Raw genomic sequence first — 19,991 nt, 5'->3', positions numbered from 1 at the left:
AAACCACACTCACAGAAAGATAGGCAAAATGAAAAGGCAGAGGGCTATGTACCAGATGAAGGAACGAGATAAAACCCCAGAAAAAAAAACTAAATGAAGTGGAGATAGGCAACCTTTCAGAAAAAGAATTCAGAACAATGATAGTGAAGATGATCCAGGACCTCAGAAAAAGAATGAAGGCAAAGATCGAGAAGATGCAAGAAATGTTTAACAAAGACCTAGAAGAATTAAAGAACAAACAGAGATGAACAGTACAATAACTGAAATGAAAACTACACTAGAAGGAATCAATAGAAGAATAACTGAGGCAGAAAAACAGATAAGTGACCTGGAAGACAGAATGGTGGAATTCACTGCTGCAGAACAGAATAAAGAAAAAAGAATGAAAAGAAATAAAGACAGCCTAAGAAACCTCTGGGAAAACATTAAATGCAACAACATTCACATTATAGGGGTGTCAGAAAGAGAAGAGAGAGAGAAAGGACCAAAGAAAATATTTAAAGAGATTATAGTTGAAAACTTCCCTAACATGGGAAAGGAAATAGCCACACAAGTCCAGGAAGCGTAGAGTCCCATACAGGATAAACCCATGGGGAAACACGCCGAGACACACAGTAATCAAACTGGCAAAAATTAAAGACAAAGAAAAATGATTGAAAACAGCAAGGGAAAAATGACAAATAACATACAAGGGAACTCCCATAAGGTTAACAGCTGATTTCTCAGCAGAAACTCTATAAGCCACAAGGGAGTGGCATGATATACTTAAAGAGATGAGGGCTTCCCTGGTGGCGCAGTGGTTGAGAGTCCGCCTGCCGATGCAGGGGACACGGGTTCGTGCCCCGATCCCGGAGGATCCCACATGCCGCGGAGCGGCTGGGCCCGCGAGCCATGGCCGCGGAGCCTGTGTGTCCGGAGCCTGTGCTCCGCAACGGGAGAGGCCACGGCAGTGAGAGGCCCGCGTACAGCAAAAAAAAAAAAAAAAAAAAAAAAAAAAAGAGATGAAAGGGAAGAACCTACAAGCAAGATCACTCTACCTGGCAAGGATCTCATTCAGGTTCAATGGAGAAATCAAAAGCTTTACAGACAAGCAAAAGCTAAGGGAATTCAGCACTACCAAACCAGCTGTACAAGAAATGCTAAAGGAACTTCGCTAAGAGGGAAACACAAGAGAAGAAAAGGCCCTACAAAAAAACCCCAAAACAATTAAGAAAATGGTCATAGGAACATACATATCGATAATTACCTTAAACATGAATGGATTAAATGCTCCAACCAAAAGACACAGGCTTGCTGAATGGACACAAAAACAAGACCCATATATATGCTGTCTACAAGAGACCCACTTTAGACCTAGGGACACATACAGACTGAAAGTGAGGGGATGGAAAAAGATATTCCATGCAAATGGAAATCAGAAGAAAGCTGGCGTAGCAATACTCATATCAGATAAAATAGACTTTAAAATAAAGAATGTTACAAGAGACAAGGAAGGACACTACATAATGATCAAGGGATCAATCCAAGAAGAAGATATAACAATTATAAATATATATGCACCCAACATAGGAGCACCTCAATACAAAAGGCAACTGCTAACAACTATAAAAGAGGAAATCGACAGTAACACAATAATAGTGGGGGGTTTTAACACCTCACTTACACCAATGGACAGATCATCCAAACAGAAAATTAATAAGGAAACACAAGCTTTAAGTGACACAATAGACCAGATATATTTAATTGATATTTATAGGACATTCCATCCAAAAACAGCAGATTACACTTTCTTCTCAAGTGCACATGGAATATTCTCCAGGACAGATCACATCTTGGGTCACAAATCAAGCCACAGTAAATTTAAGAAAATTGAAATCATATCAAGCATCTTTTCTGCCCACAACTCTACGAGATTAGAACTGAATTACAAGGAAAAAAATGTAAAAAACACAAATGCAGGGCCTCCCTGGTGGCGCAGTGGTTGAGAGTCCGCCTGCCGATGCAGGGGATACGGGTTCGTGCCCCGGTCTGGGAGGATCCCATATGCCGCGGAGCGGCTGGGCCCGTGAGCCATGGCCGCTGGGCCTGCGCGTCCGGAGCCTGTGCTCTGCAACGGGAGAGGCCACAACAGTGAGAGGCCCGCATACAGCAAAAAAAAAAAAAAAAAAGAAAAAAAAAAAAAAACACAAATGCATAGAGGCTAAACAATACATTACTAAATAACCAAGAGATGACTGAAGAAATCAAAGAGGAAATAAAAAAATACCTACAGACAAATGACAATGAAAACACGATGATCCAAAACCTATGGAATGCAGCAAAAGCAGTTCTAAGAGGGAAGTTTATAGCTATACAAGCCTACCTAAAGAAACAAGAAAAATCTCAAATAAACAATCTAACCTTACACCTAAAGGAACTAAAGAAAGAAGAACAAACAAAACCCAAAGTTAGTAGAAGGAAAGAAATCATAAAGATCACAGCAGAAATAAATGAAATAGAAACAAAGAAAACAATAGCAAAGATCAATAAAACTAAAAACTGGTTCTTTCAGGAGATAAACAAAAGAGATAAACCATTAGCCAGACTCATCAAGAAAAAGAGGGAGAGGACTCAAATCAATAAAATTAGAAATGAAAAAGGAGAAGTAACAACAGACACTGCAGAAATACAAAGCATCCTAAGAGACTATTACAAGTTACTCTAGCCACTAAATGGACAACCTGGAAGAAATGGACAAATTCTTAGAAAGGTGTAACCTTCCAAGACTGAACCAAGAAGAAATAGAAAATAATATGAACAGACCAATCACAAGTAATGAAAATGAAACTGTGATTAAACATCTTCCAACAAACAAAAGTCCAGGACCAGATGGCTTCACAGCTGAATTCTATAAAACATTTAGAGAAGAGCTAACACCCATCCTTCTCAAACTCTTCCAAGAAATTGCAGAGGAAGGAATACTCTGAAACTCATTCTATGAGGCCACCATCACCCTGATACCAAAACCAGACAAAGATACTACAGAAAAAGAAATTACAGACCAATATCATTGATGAACATAGATGTAAAAATCCTCAACAAAATACTAGCAATCAGAATCCAACAACACATTAAAAGGATCATACACCATGATCAAGTGGGATTTATCCTAGGGATGCAAGGATTCTTCAATATATGCAAATCAACCAATGTGATACACCATATTAACAAACTGAAGAAGAAAAACCATATGATCATCTCAATAGATGCTCAAAAAGCTTTTGACAAAATTCAACACCCATTTATGATAAAAACTCTCCAAAAAGTGGGCATAGAGGGAAACTACCTCAACATAATAAAGGTCATATATGACAAACCCACAGCAAACATCATTCTCAATGGTGAAAAACTGAAAGCATTTCCTCTAAGATCAGGAACAAGACAAGGATGTCCACTCTCAACACTATTATTCAACATAGTTTTGGAAGTCCTAGCCATGGCAATCAGAAAAGAAAAAGAAATAAAAGGAATATGAATTGGAAATGAAGAAGTGAAACTGTCACTGTTTGCAGATCACATGATACTATACATAGAGAATCCTGAAGATGCCACCAGAAAACTACTAGAGCTAATCAATGAATTTGGGAAAGCTGCAGGATATAAAATTAATGCACAGAAATCTCTTGCATTCCTATATACTAATGATGAAAAATCTGAAAGAGAAATTAAGGAAACACTGCCATTTACCATTGCAACAAAAAGAAAATACCTAGGAATAAACCTACCTAGGGAGACAAAAGACCTGTATGCAGAAAACTATAAGACATTGATTAAAGAAATTAAAGATGATACCAACAGATGGAGAGATATGCCATGTTCTTGGATTGGAAGAATCAGTATTGTGAAAATGACTATACTACCCAAAGCAATCTACAGATTCAATGCAATCCCTATCAAATTACCAATGGCAGTTTTTACAGAATTAGAACAAAAAATCTTAAAATTTGTATGGAGACACAAAAGACTCCGAATAGCCAAAGCAGTCTTGAGGGAGAAATACAGAGCTGGAGGAATCAGACTCCCTGACTTCAAAGCTACAGTAATCAAGACAATATTCTACTGGCACAAAAACAGAAATACAGATCAATGGAACAAGATAGAAAGCCCAGAGATAAACCCATGCACCTATGGTCAACTAATCTATGACAAAGGAGGCAAGGATATACAATAGAGAAAAGACAGTTTCTTCAATAAGTGGTGCTGGGAAAACTGGACAGCTACATGTAAAAGAATGAAATTAGAACACTCCCTAACACCATACACAAAAATAAACTCCAAATGGATTAGAGACCTAAATGTAAGACCGGACACTATAAAACTCTTAGAGGAAAACATAGGAAGAACACTCTTTGACATAAATCACAGCAAGATCTTTTTTGATCCACCTCCTAGAGTAATGGAAATAAAAACAAAAATAAACAAATGGGACCTAATGAAACTTAAAAGCTTTTGCACAGCAAGGGAAACCATGAACAAGATGAAAAGACAACCCTCAGAGTGGGAGAAAATATTTGCAAACAAATCAGCAAAGGATTAATCTCCAAAATATATAAACAGCTCATGCAGCTCAATATTAAAGAAAACAAACAACCCAATCCAAAAATGGGAAGAAGACCTAAATAGACATTTCTCCAAAGAAGACATACAGATGGCCAAGAAGCACATGAAAAGCTGCTCAACATCACTAATTATTAGAGAAATGCAAATCAAAACTACAGTGAGGTATCATCTGACACCAATTAGAATGGGCATCATCAAAAAACCTACAAACAGCAAATGCTAGAGAGGGTGTGGAGAAAAGGGAACCCTCTTGCACTGTTGGTGGGAATGTAAATTGATGCAGCCACTATGGAGAACAGTATGGAGGTTCCTTAAAAAACTAAAAATAGAATTACCATCTGACCCAGCAATCCCACTACTGGGCATATATATACCCAGAGAAAACCATAATTCAAAAAGACACATGCACCCCAATGTTCATTGCAGCACTATTTACAATAGCCAGGTCATGGAAGCAACCTAAATGCCCATCGACAGATGAATGGATAAAGAAGATGTGGTACATATATACAATGGAATATTACTCAGCCATAAAAAGGAACGAAATTGGGTCATTTGTTGAGGTGTGGATGGATCTAGAGACTGTCATACAGAGTGAAGTCAGAAAGAGAAAAAGAAATATCGTATATTAACGCATATATGTGGAACCTAGAAAAATGGTACAGATGAACCAGTTTGCAGGGCAGAAATTGAGACACAGATGTGGAGAACAAATGTATGCACACCAAGGGGGGAAAGCAGTAGGGGGTGGGGGTGGGATGAACTGGCGGATTGGGATTGACATGAATACACTGATGTGGATAAAATTGATGACTAATAAGAACCTGCTGTATAAAAAAAATTATATATATATATATATAATTTTTTCTTACTATATATATATATAGTAAGAAAAAAAAAAGACTACAAAAACATCTCTTAGGCTCCTTACACTTTTAGGTATTTATGAGCTGCATAATGAAACTGAAAAGTCTTTCTTAAGATTTAAATTTTCTATCTTTGAAAAATCAAATTAATAGTTATCAAATAATCACTATTGGTAAATGATGGAGGAGAAACTATATTTTATTCTGAAATAACGTTGATGGTTTTATAATTGGCTAATATTATCATGTACATATGTTTTTCTCTAAAACTTACCCAGATCACTTGATTTCTTCTGAAGCTCCATGGTAAGTACTTTCAATTGATCTTCACTTCTTTCCAATCTTGTAAAATATATTAGTTCATAATGTAAAATATTCTTTTAGTCAGAATTCATCTAGTAACTAAAATTGGGCAATTTAGCAACAGTATATCTTATCATAGATTCACTCATTCAATTATTACACATTTCTTCACAACCTACTTTGTGCCAGATAGTGTAACATTTCAAAACAAGATATTACTATTATACATACATAGTTGTATATTAATTACATCTACATAAAACCTCAAACTTATTGTCATGATTTATCTCTTAGCTATTGATGATAATCAAATTAATGCATCCTAGAACTCTGAAAGAGATTGAGTACATAACTACTATTATACTGAATTCTGCCTTAGGAACAATATAAATATGAGAATTACCCAATTCACTTAACTCCACTGACTTTCCATTTCCTCATCTATAAAACTGAGGTAATTGGAACAGATGACATCCAAAGTCACTTAAAATTTGAAAATCACCTGGATAGGTCAATCAAGAATATACAAGATTAGCTGAGCTACAATATCTAGTTTTCCTTCCTTCACTATACACAAGCAGTAGAGAAGAAACTCTACTAGGCCCAGGTCATGACTTCAGAGAGAAGCTTATTCCTCTCTTTCATCTTCCAGACTTAATTAACCCTTATACTAACGAGACAAAAATAATTACCTAGGCCTCATAACACAACTTCATATAAACATTTCCTTAATACAAAGTAGTGGAAAACAGAGGAAGATTTTAACTCAAGTTTTAGAAAAACTATTTAGATGAAATGCAGATGAATATTTTATATATACTTAACCATATTCATTAATGCATTGATTTATTAAAAATGTTTGAGTACCTACTCTGTACCAGGCTAGTTGCTAAATTTATAAATCACAAAGAAGGTTACAGACCCCAGTAAAACAAACCAACAACCTAGGAAGTTATTTCTATATAATAACCCACAGTTTAATTAAATATGTGATATCACTGCATCAGCCCTTATGAGCTTGTCTATATTGCTTAACTCTATGAAAAGCATGCATGGGAACTGTCCTAGAGAACACCTGCTATCTTTTCCTGGGATAACTGCCTACCCAATACAAACTCTTAAAATGTGTTCCCACTTTATATATAAAAAAGAGACTTGGTTATAGTTTTTATGGGAATTATAAGTCAGTTGTCAATGAATAGAAAATGGCACTGAATATTAGAAGTAAACTGTTTTTATTCAGCTAAATAAGAAGTATTTTTACCTTTGCTGTTCTGTTGTCAATAATTCTTTCAAGTTGCAGGTAGTAGTTTTAAGTTCAGTAACCACAAATGAATGGGCAGCTTTAGCTTCATTAAATTCTTCCATTTGCGCTTCTTTTTCTCCAGTGAGCTGATATATTTTTTTTGTTGCTATTTGTAAATCTTCCTCTAAAGCCTTTTGAGTACTCTAAATGAAATAAAGTACAAAAAAAACCCCTATGAACCAAGGGCCTTAAGAAAAAAGGCTGAATTCTTCTGCTTTCTGTAATTCACTGCCTCTCTCTCCCTCTCTCCTTATCCTTTCACCCCTCCTCTACTCCACCCTGGCCAATCTGGAGTGCCGCACCCACTACTCTTATTTCAGTTCACCATTCCTCCAAAGCCCACCTATACTCCCAACCTCTCCATGGAGTCTTCCTAACCAATCCAGCCCATAATGTTCTTTCAATTCTTAGAAATATTGTAGAATTTTTGCCTGAATCATGTTGGTACCTAGCATAGTCTTGTATTTGTTATACTTTTGATGTGTTTTTATCAAATGTCTCTAAACTATAAGCATTTGTAGACAGAGATTGTATCTTCTCTGTTTGAAGCTTCACCTCTTTGTACATAGTATTAGCATTCAATAAATATTTGTTGACTGACTGATGGTGTGAGAATTATCACACACTAATCAGTTTTTAAACCATACCACACTTCTTTGCAAAGACATTTTAATATCTTCTAGTTCTGATGTCAAATGATCCTGCTTCTCATTTGATTCTTTTAAGTTTTCATTCTGTAATTCTAAAAGAGAAAGTTGTAGATAGGTAATACTTAATAAAAAAATACATACCAAGAAAACAAATTATTTGCAACAATTACTTTTTCCTCTATTACATACTCCAAAATGAGAGAGAATTATGCATATACAGATGCACTGATATCATCACCTTTTACCGACCTTTCAAGATTGTTATTGCCCAAGGACTCAAAGGTGAATATATAGGGACATTTTGTGCTACATTTTTTTTTCTTTTTTTTTTTTTTCTTTTTGCGGTATGTGGGCCTCTCACCGTTGTGGCCTCTCCCGTTGCGGAGCACAGGCTCCGGACGCGCAGGCCCAGCGGCCATGGCTCACGGGCCCAGCCGCTCCGCGGCATATGGGATCCTCCCAGACCGGGGCACGAACCCGTATCCCCTGCATCGGCAGGCGGACTCTTAACCACTTGCACCACCAGGGAGGCCCTTGTGCTACATTTTTTAGTAGTAGCTAAGCATTGGAAACAACTTAAATATCCAAAAGGAGACAGATTAAATTATGGTGATACAATGGTATATCATGTAGCCAGCCACTGTAAATGATGACATAGGTGTTTATTTATTACTAATTTGGATATTCATAAAAATCATAGAATAAAAAGGGCAAGTTAAAAACAGTATTTATATAAATAGCACATGTGAAAGGAAAGAATACACATAAAAATCTCAAAAGTAATTTGTCTCCTGATGGTGAAATTATTCATGATTTTCATTATTCCCTATCTTGATTTTTATATTTTTCTAAATAATTGCATTTACTTATTTAAATATTATGAAAAAAAGCTACTGACTCCACTTGATAGCTAAATGTTTACTAAATCCTAAGTGCCAGGTGTTAGTTTATATGCTTTATACATATGCATTCACTTTTGAACCTCATAAAAAACACTAAGGGAAAAAAGTTCATGCCCTTCTCTGGGTTCAAATTATTCTATTTCCTTTTACTAGCTACCTACACTTGGACATGATACTTAACCAATCTCTCTCTACTTTTCCCACATGTAAAATGATAGTTATTCATATCTTGAAGAGTTCCTGTTAGGATTACACACGATAATGCAACTTAAAACATTTAACCCCAGTGTTTTCTAGCATATAGTCAACAAATGTTAAATACTATTATGATGATGGTAATGACGGTATAGTGTATATAGAAACTGGACCTTAAAATTCAAGGTATTTACAGTACAACTGGGCAGGCAGACAAATAATCAAAGATAAGCACTGATGGGTAGTCACTAGAAATTCTGGGAATATATCAATACATAGAGGGGACACCAAAGCTTAATAGGACCAGTAATGGTTAGAGGAAAGGGGAGACAGACATAGAGAGGGAAAGTTCCAGAAAATGACAGCTGAGTTGAAACGTTTGAAAGCCAGTAACAATTAACGAGAGTAATGGGAGTTGGGGGAAAATCACAAGAGATGTGAAAGAGCACACACAAAGGCAAAAATGGAAGAGACAGGATGACACATTCTGAAGTCTAAAGGAAATATATTTCAATAGCATGAAATTTAAGTATGAGTGAGAAACCATAGCAGATATGATTGGAAAAAATAATAAGCACAAAATCATAACAGGATTCATATAACTTGCTCAGAGGTGTATGCTTCCTAAGTCATGAAAAACAATGAAGGATGTTAAACAACAGAATAATGTTCCAGGTTTATATTTTTCTTAAATTCCAATCTCAAAATCTGTGTAGAAATGAAGGAGCTAGTGCTCCAACTCTCAGAAAAAAAACAGGAAAAGTAGATCTGGAGAGAGGGCAATGATAACTAAAGACTGTCTATTATAATACTATTTATAATGGTCTGTCAATAAGTGTCTCCTCTGAGAAATCATAATCACAAACTAGTACTTAGGCATGTGTGGGAACAGAATATATGCTGCTTGAATATCCTAAAAAGCTCCAAGCCAAAACTTAATTTGAAGTCCCCCTAAGCTCCCCCAGGATTCCAGAAGCTGCAAATGTAAATTTCCTCTATAAAAATATACTTCCAGTTCAGGCCTTCAAGAATTTCCACAGCCGAAATTACATGACCTCACAATCAAAAATCACAAGAGTAAACAAAGCACTATGAGCAAACTCAGCAGAATGAACAAAAGACAGACTTTGACCTGACTGCAAGATTTCAGATGTTAGAATTACTGGCTGTAGAATTTAAAAAATAAGTATTATATCATTTTTCAAAACTAAAAGAAGGAATTTCCCTATCAGTCCAGTGGTTAAGACTCCATGCTTCCAATGCAGGGGGCACAGGTTTGATCCCTGGTCAGGGAACTAAGATCCCACATGCCGTGCAGTGCAGACAAAAAAAAAAAAAAAAATACTAAAAGAAATAAGGAAGATGTCCATAAACTAAAACTATCTAGAAATGACATATAAAATTGAAACTGAAAATTTCATTGGGGTAATAGTGAGGTATGTCATTCAAACAAACATTCCTCTAAAAAGGAATAAAAATTCAAGATCAAATATTAAGAACATTAAAATCATTAAACTCCCAACAAAATAATAAGAAATTACCAGGCACAAAGTGAAGGGAAAATAGAAACTTAGAGAAGATAAGCACAAAACCTGCTTTTGCCCCAGGGAAATTTGCAGGTCCTGGCAAAGCTGGACTTTTGATTTGAAATTATGATGAAATGAGAAAAAGAAATATGAAAATCCAAAGACTATATAAGGTAAGAAGCCCAAGAATTAAACCTTTGTACAATAAGCTAGAACAATCATTATATGTGGAGGGAGCAAAAGTAAACAAACCCTCAAGGAAATCTGCAGCACAGGTTCACATCACCTGAGTGGTCCAGTTAATCCCAAGCCATGAAACGGACTTAAGGTGTGTAGAGCCACCATTCACATGGTAAAAGTAAATAGGAATCCTCCAAAGAGGAAGTTAAATTACTTACATATTAGGCAGGCCTTACAATACTTACAAATTTTTTCAAGAAAAATAATAAACATGTAGTCAAAGACAACAAGGCACCCAATAAAACAAGGCTAAATAAATAAAACAAAATCTGGACTAAAATATATCAGAAAAAAAGACAGTATGAGGCCCACAAACATTTAAGATAAAGAATTATCAGAAACTATAAAATAGCTATTCTTAGTATATTGAAAGAATAAAACTCTTGAAAATAATAAGAAACAAAATTACATAAAGTAGAATAGCAGATTTGAAAAATAAGTAAGAATAACATCTTAAACATCTTAATAACTGAAAATAAAATTGGAAGAGTTCATAGTGGGTGAGAAACAAATGAAGAGAGAATTAGTGAATGACAAGATAGGTGAAAAGAAATCGTCCAGAATAAGGCACAGAAAGGCAAAACTGTGAAAAGATGGAAAAGATATTAAGAGTCACAGAAGATAGAGAAAATTAACATGATTTTTATTCAAAGTTCCAGAATGAGAGGAAACAGAGAATAGAGCAAATATAATGTTTGAAGGAAAGCAATAATAAAGGACATTAATTTACACATTCAAGAAGCTGTAAAATAAGATTAAGCATATATCCTAACATACCATACTGAAAATGCTAAAATATCAAAGGCAAAGAAAATCTAAAAAGCCACAACAGAGGGAGAAGATAACTTATCTTCAAAGGTTCAACAGTTAGGTTGAAAAATGACACAAAGGAAGCCAAAAGAAAGCAAGATGCTACCTTCAGTGTTCTAAAATATATAGTTTTAACATATAGTGTGCCAACTAGAAATACATATCAAACAAAAAAATCCTTTCCAGATGAGAATGGATAAAACAAACGTTCAGACAAAATCATCACAAGAATATTCTCACTAAAGCATATTCTAAGTATTACTCTTCAAGGTAGAAAGAATATGATCCAAACAAAAGATCTGAGAATTAAGAGGAGGGATCAAAATCAAGATGGCAAGGTAGGAGGACACGAAACTCACCTCCCCACCAGGAACATATCAAAAATACATTTATACGTGGAACAATTCTCACTGAAAACTAACTGAAGAATGTCAGAAAAACTCTTGTACATCCAAGGCTGCAAGAAAGATCCACGTGGAATCCAGTAGAAAGGAAAGAGAAGCAATCAGATCAGGACCTGTGCCCCTGTGAAGGGACACAGAAGAGGAAGGGAACCCTCCTTGGGGAGTGAGCAGTTCAAACCACGTATTGGGCACCTCAGCTCTCAGGTCCAAAAGCAGCAAGACAAGTCCCCTAAGCTGGTTAGAAAACCAGTGAGACTAACAAGGGGGCTGTAAGAAACCTAAACTCAACTTGTGAAGAAGTGCAACACTTGCTTACTCCTGAAACAAGGCAGAGAAAGCAAACTGAAACTGCACTGTACTCTGTCCCATTTCCCACAGCTTCCATGGTGTGCTACCCAGCTGAGCCAAGTGCCTGCTCAGGCCTTGCTTGCTTTGCAGCACAACTCCACACTAGGGAAAGGGCTGCTGTGGCTGACGGGAGTGCTCAATTGTGAGGGACTATGCCAGCCCAAACACAAAACAGCATCTGAATAGGGACAGTCATCCATTATCAGCGCTTAAAGCAGCAGTACATCAGAAGTGGTCCCAGGCTCTGACTACAGCTGACACCACCACAGCCTGCACCCAGACCCACACAGAACACCCACACCAGCCCTGCCTACTCTGCAGTCCAACTCCAAACTAGGGTGAGGGTTGCAAAGGCATTTTAGACCCATCTGAATGGGGCAGGGACAGCTATTAATGATGCTTACAGATGCAGCACATCATAAGCAGTCCAGACTCTGACTGTGACCAGGGATGCCACAGACCATACCCAGACCCACGCTGAGCACCTGCACTGGCCCCTCTTGCTCCAGCACTGCTCTGCATGGGGTAAGGGTGCCAGTGCTGGGAGGGAAGAGCACGCACTTAGAAGGAACAAAGACAGATCAGACCGAACCCTTAGGCTTTCTGCTTGAACAACTTGAGACCTGACCCTGCCCCCAATAGGGTGGTGTTGGCCACTGAGAAAAGAAACCTCAGCTCACACCTGGCTCTGGCTCTAGTCCCTCCATCTCCAGCCCAACCTCTTACCAAGGTGATAGCTGCCAGCACATGCTGGGAAAAAACATGACTCATGCTCACATCAGATCCCACTCTCCCACCACAGCCAATGGGCACACTCAGACTCTCCCATACAAGAATACCCCTTCAGGACTTCAGTGGGTAACTTTTTCACCTAATTTCCTCAAAACAGAGAAACTTAAGCAAAATGAGAAGACAGATGAATTTGTTTCAATCAACAGAACAAGAGAAAAACCCTAAAAACAACTGATGAAACTAATAAATAATTTACCAAATAAAGAGTTTAAAGCATTAGTAATAAGAATGTTAACTGAATTAGGGAAAAGAACAGATGAACACAGTGAGAATTTTAACAAGAAACAAGAAAATATAAAAAAGAAACAGTAAGAACTGAATAATACAATAATTAAATGAAAAACACACTACAGGGAATTAACAAGTGACTAAGTGATATAGAAGAATGCATAAATGATCTGAAAGATAGAAAAATGTAAATCACCCAATCAGCAAAAAGACAACAAATTTTTTAAATGAGAACAGTTTAAGGGACCTCTGAGACAACATCAAGTGAACCAACATTCACATATAGGGGTCCAGGAAGGAGAAGAGAGACAAAAGAGTCAAAAATGTATTTGATGAAATTATAGCTAAAAACTTCCCAAACCTAAAGAAGAAAATACATATCCAAGTACAGAAGCATAGAGGGTCCCAAATAAGATGAACCTAAATAGACACACAGCAAGACATATCATAATTAAAATGGCAAAATTTAAAAATAAAGAGAGAATTCTAGAGGCAGCAAGAGAAAAACAAAGAGTCACATACAAGGGAACCCCCATAAGGCTACCAACTAATTTTTCTGCAGAAATTTGCAGGCCAGAAGAAAGTGGCATGATATATTTAAAGTGCTAAAAGGGATAAGTCTATAACCTAAGATACTCTACCCAGCAAGATTATCACTTAGAATTAAAGGAGAGATAAAGAACTTCTAAGACAAGCAAAAACTAAAATAATTAATCAATACTAAACTTACCCTAAAAGAAATGTTAAAGGGTCTTCATCAAGTAGAAGAGAAAAGGCTACAACAAGAAGTATTGACAGGAAGGGAAAAAAAATCCCAAGAGTAAAGGCAAATATACAGTAAAGGCTAAGATTCAACCACTCAAATATGCTAGTATGATGATTAAAAAACAAAAAATTGTAAAATCAACTATAACTACAATAAACAGTATAGGGATAAATATGAAGATGTAAAATAAGATATCAAAAATAAAATATGGGTGAGGGGAGTAATAAAAAGTAGACATTTTAGAATATGTTTGGACTTAAATGACTACCAGTTTAAAAGAATTAGCTATAGTTATAGGTCAACATGTATGAACCCCATAGTAACAACAAATCAAAAACCTACAATAGGTGAGGGGAAGAAATTGGGAGATTGGGATTGACATATTCACACTACTACATATAAAAGATAACTAATAAGGGCTTCCCTGGTGGCACAGTGGTTGAGAGTCCACCTGCTGATTCAGGGGACATGGGTTCGTGCCCCGGTCCAGGAAGATCCCACATGCCGCGGAGTGGCTAGGTCCGTGAGCCATGGCCGCTGAGCCTGCACGTCCGGAGCCTGTGCTCTGCAACAGGAGAGGCCACAACGGTGAGAGGCCCACATACCATAAAAAAAAAAAAAAAACCAAAGGGTCAATGAAGAAATCAAAGAGGAAATCAGAAAATACCTCAAGACAAATGAAAATGGAAACACAACTTTCCAAAATCTATAGGATATGGCAAAAGAAGTTCTAAGAGAGAAGTTTACAGTGACATAGGCCTACCTCAAGAAATAAGAAAAATCTCAAATAAACAACCTAACCTACCATTTAAAGGAATTAGAAAAAAAAAAAAGAACTAACAAAGCCCAATTAAGCAGAAGGAAGGAAATAATAAAGATCAGAGAGGAAATAAATAAATCAAAAAAACAATGAGGGCTTCCCTGGTGGCGCAGTGGTTGAGAGTCCGCCTGCCGATGCAGGGGACATGGGTTCGTGCCCCGGTCTGGGAGGATCCCACATGCTGCGGAGCGGCTAGGCCCGTGAGCCATGGCTGCTGAGCCTGTGTGTCTGGAACCTGTGTGTCCAGAGCCTGTGCTCCACAACGGGAGAGGCCACAGCAGTGAGAGGCCCGCAAAAAAAAAAAAAAAAGAAAAGAAAAAGATCAATGAAACCAAAGGCTGAATTTTTTTAAAAGATTTTTAAAAAATCAAAGTTGTAAAGGGAAAAAATTAGAAATAACAAAAAGTAATGAAACTAACAGTTCCTCTTCCAGGAAGATAAAGGAGATATTCTTTTCCCTATTCCTCCCAAGTACAACCAAAATCCCTCAAAGTTACATATAAAACAAATACAGGCCTCTCACCTGAGATGGCCCACATTCTGTCTGTGGAGTGTGTCTCTCCCTTTGTAGCTCTTACTTTCTGAGATGACCCCATGTCCTGGGGTCACTCTTGCCTTTGAAACAGACAGCATTCTGTCTATGGAATGTGTATCTCTCTAAATAAATCAACTTCTTACCTGTCAAACACTTTGTCTCTCACTGAATTCCTTCTGTAGCAAGACATCAAGAACCTGAGCTTCATTAAGTCCTGAGACCAGCTAGACGAACTCCTGCTCATCGTCAACACCTATGGGGACACCTTCTCTACCATTCACTTGCATCAACTTTGGGGGCACTATCACGTGGTTGGGAGACTACCTTGGAAGGGATAACATCTAAAATCAAGGCAAGAAGCACAATTAAAAGCAAGGCACCCTCAAGTTAGAGTTATTTCCTTGGATGGTTGCATTTAAAGACTTGGTTCTCAGGACCTGGAGGATACAGCTCTTGCTGGCAGAAGGGCCTAAGGAAGGATATGGGATCCTGGATGCAGGTGGTTGGTCCATGTGAATCCCACATGAGAGAACCCTGAGGTCTCCCCTGTCATCAGCTAGAGACCCTGCAGCCACTTTCCCAGCTGCACAGCATTCATTCATATATGTGGACCAGAACTGATGGATCCCATCCCTTCTCCATGAACATTAGTGATGTTTCCAATCTCCTTCTATTTCAGCCAGTGCTGTTGTGAATACCCTTGAAAAGATATCTTTAAAAAACTGTGCAGAAATTTTACTGGGATCAACTCTAAGGATCAGCACTGCTAGGAAAGGGATGCATCTGTGCAACTTTGATGGGTCCTGCACACTGTTATCCGAGAGAGGAGAGTCCATCCACTCTTCCTCCTAGGGAATCTGCTGCGACCTCTGCTTGCTCACGTTGTCACCTGGGCTGCTGGTCACCAGACTAGAAATCTGCCAGTGTGATGGTGACCAATGCTGTCTCCACAATGTTTACATTTGCTTGTTTCCTCACTTGAGAGGTCAAGCATCTCTGATATAGACTGGCCATAGGCATGGCCTCTTGTTGGAATTGCATGTGTTTGCTCTGTTTCTTGTTAGAACCCTGATTTTCAAGAGGTTTTTGGACCACAGGAATGTTAAATCTTTCTCTGGCCTTGGATTATGAGGAATGTTTTTCCAGTTTGTGGTTTATCTTTCCAGCTGTCTTTCTTGGTTTGTTTGTTTGTTTGTTTTTGCCACAGGAAGAGCTAGGCATTTCCCTTCTGTCTTCTGGCTCTGGTGTCACACTTAGAACAGCAGTGTGTACCCTGAAATTATGCACATATTTACTAAAAGGGCCTCATTTTGTACATTTAATTTTTAATCCATCTGAATTTTTCTTTCAAAGAACAAAAATGATATTTCAAATAAAAACAAAAATACAAATTCACCAGTCCTGTCTTAAAAACAAAAAAAGCAAATATAGGGCCTCCCTGGTGGCGCAAGTGGTTGAGAGTCCGCCTGCCGATGCAGGGGATGCGGGTTCGTGCCCCGGTCTGGGAGGATCCCATATGCCGCGGAGTGGCTGGGCCCGTGAGCCATGGCCGCTGAGCCTGCGCGTCCGGAGCCTGTGCGTCTGGAGCCTGTGCTCCGCAATGGGGGAGGCCGCAACAGTGAGAGGCCCGCATACCACAAAAAAAAAAAAAAAAAAAAAAGCAAATATAGGAAGGCTTTGAAAGATGGAGATAAGAAGCCAGACCAACTAGAGACCTTTGGATCTGAGAAACAACATAGTGGGTAAGACCTGGGGGTAGGGAATTGTTTGGATTTGGTAGGGGGGTGGGGGTGAGGATGGAGTTTTGTTTTGTCTTGTGATTGTCTGTTTGCCTCACATATCCCAGTACTCAGAGCTGACAAAGCCAGAAACTGGAAACACCAATGGGCACAGACAAAAAAAGCTCCCCAAAACATCTGCTCCCTCCAGCCAAAGGAAAAGGAAAGGGACAGCCTAACAAGACTCTACCCCAGCCAAACACCACAGAAAAGCCTGTGTCCTCCACCCTAACCATGCCAACAAAGGCCAAGTGGTGATCCTAGGTTTCCAATCTAATGAGGCTGTGATGAGGCACTTTAAGACCCCCATCAAAGTGGTGTCAGAGAAGGTCAAATAGGGAGCCATGTCTTCCATTCCCCACCAACCAGTAGTGAGCCCACCAACTCCAGCAGTGGCAGCAGAGATGACATAGGGAGCCTGGATATCCACCTCCATGCCAGTAATAATAAGGCACTCATTCCACTCCACACTGGGGTAGTGTCACAGGAGGCCTAATAAAGAGCAACAACTTTCACTAAACCCACAGTAATAAGGCCATCCATGCATGATATCACTGAAGGCTACATAGGTAGCCAGAACTCCCAACTCAACAAGCACTAATGAGGACTGCCCCCCCCAACCCAGTGCATTCAGGTGTCAACCAAGGTCAAGTGGGAAACCTGAACTTCAACCTCTACCAAGCAGTAACAAGATAACATCCCCCTCTTCCCTGCCAGATGAATGTAAAAGGAAGCCAGCTAAAATAGAAAAAGTAACACAATGATCCAAAACCTATGTGGTGCAGCAAAAGCAGTTCTAAGAGGGAAGTTTATAGAAATACAACCTTACCTCAGGAAACAAGAAAAATCTCAAACAACCTAACCTTACACCTAAAGCAACTAGAGAAAGAAGAATAAACAAAACCCAAAATTAGTACAAGGAAAGAAATCATAAAGATCAGAGCAAAAATAAATGAAATAGAGACAAAAGAAACAATAGAGAAGATCATTGAAACTAAAATCTGGTTCTTTGAAAAGATAAACAACATTGATAAACCTTTAGCCAGACTCATCAAGAAAAAAAGGGAAAGGGCTCAAATCAATAAAATTAGAAATGAAAAAGAAGTTATAACTGACACAACAGAAATACAAAGGATCATAAGACACTACAACAAGCAACTATACACCAATAAAATGGACAACCTAGAAGGAATGGACAAATTCTTAGAAAGTACAACTTCCCAAAACTGAACCAGGAAAAAATAGAAAATGTGAACAGACCAATGACAAGTACTGAAATTAAAACTGTGATTTAAAAACTCCCAACAAAAAAAAAAAATCCAGGACCAGACGGCCTCACAGGCAAATTCTACCAAACATTTAGAGAAGAGTTAACGCTTATCCTTCTGAAACTCTTTCAAAAAATCGCAGAGGAAGGAACACTCCCAAACTCATCCTGTGAGGCCACCATCACCCTGATACCAAAACCAGGCAAAGATACCACACAAAAAAGAAAATTACAGGTCAATATTACTGATGAACATAGATGCAAAAATCCTCAACAAAATACTAGCAAACTGAATCCAACATTAAAAGGATCATAAACTATGATCAAGTGGGACTTATCCCAGGGATGCTAGGATTCTTCAATATACACAAATCAATCAACGTGATACACCATATTAACAAATTGAAGAAGAAAAAACACATGACCATCTCAATAGATGCAGAAAAAGCTTGTGACAAAATTCAACACCCATTTATGATAAAAACTCTCCAGGAAGTGGGCACAGAGAAAACATACATCAACATAATAAAGACCATATATGACAAACCTAGAGCAAACATTATTCTCAATGGTGAAAAACTGAAAGCATTTCCTCCAAGATCAGGAACAAGAGAAGGATGTCCACTCTTGCCACTTTTATTCAACATAGTTTTGGAATTCCTAGCCATAGCAATCAGAGAAGAAAAAGAAAAAAGAGGAATCCAAACTGGAAAAGAAGAAGTAAAGCTGTCACTGTTTGAAGATGACATGATACTATACATGGAAAATCCTAAAGATGCTACCAGAAAACGACTAGAGCTCATCGATGAATTTGGTAAAGTTGCAGGATACAAAATTAATATGCAGAAATCTGTTGCATTCCTATACATTAACAACGAAAAATCAGAAAGAGAAATTAAGGAAACAATCCCATTTACCATCACATCAAAAAGAATAAAATATCTAGGAATAAACCTACCTAAGGAGGCAAAAGACCTGTACAGTAAGTCCCCTACATATGAACCTTCAAGTTGTGAACTTTCAAAGATGTGAATGTGCATTCCAACAACTTCAGGCGTGAGTAAACTTGCAGCTTTCCCTCCATCTCCTATTGCTGACGATCCTTCAGCTCTACCATCTCCCACCTCCTCTTCCTCCACCAGTCAGTGGAGGAGGCTCATCTTGCCTGTTCACTCGATGCCAGCCCCTGTATGCCCGCTGTTCTACAGTACTACTGTACTTTTCAAGGTACTTTACTGTAAGATTAAAAATATTTTGTTTTCGGTGTTTGTTTTTTATGTATTATTTGTGTGAAAAGTATTGTAAACCTATTACAGTACAGCACAATATTATTGTGTTAGTTGGGTACCGAGGCTAACTTTGTTGGACTTATGAATAAGTCAGACTTATGAATACACTCTTGGAAAGGAACTCAGTCATATGTAGGGGACTTACTATACTCTGAAAACTATAAGACGCTGATGAAAGAAATCAAAGATGACACAAACAGATGGAGAGATGTACCATGTTCTTGGATTGGAAGAATCAATATTGTCAAAAGGACTATACTACCCAAGGCAATCTACAGATTCAATGTAATCCTTATCAAATTACCAATGGCATTTTTCACAGAACTAGAACAAAAATATCTTAAAATTTGTTTGAGAACACAAAAGA

General features: G+C 37.9%; 1 protein-coding gene across 2 annotated transcripts in view; it reads right to left on the bottom strand.

Moving 5' to 3' along the window:
* Positions 1-19,991, bottom strand: part of SYCP1 (synaptonemal complex protein 1) — a 183,178-nt gene that overhangs the window by 112,772 nt on the left and 50,415 nt on the right. For both annotated transcript variants that reach the window (XM_060086663.1, XM_060086670.1), the window contains exons 12-14: positions 7,722-7,816; positions 7,033-7,217; positions 5,740-5,807 (exon numbers count right to left, since the gene is read on the bottom strand). In XM_060086663.1, coding sequence (XP_059942646.1) covers positions 5,740-5,807; positions 7,033-7,217; positions 7,722-7,816 — 348 coding nt within the window. The remainder of the gene's footprint in view (positions 1-5,739; positions 5,808-7,032; positions 7,218-7,721; positions 7,817-19,991) is intronic.

Source organism: Mesoplodon densirostris, chromosome 2 (genome assembly GCF_025265405.1).
Source record: "Mesoplodon densirostris isolate mMesDen1 chromosome 2, mMesDen1 primary haplotype, whole genome shotgun sequence".
Taxonomy (NCBI): domain Eukaryota; kingdom Metazoa; phylum Chordata; class Mammalia; order Artiodactyla; family Ziphiidae; genus Mesoplodon; species Mesoplodon densirostris.
This window is presented reverse-complemented; position numbering and strand designations above follow the sequence as displayed.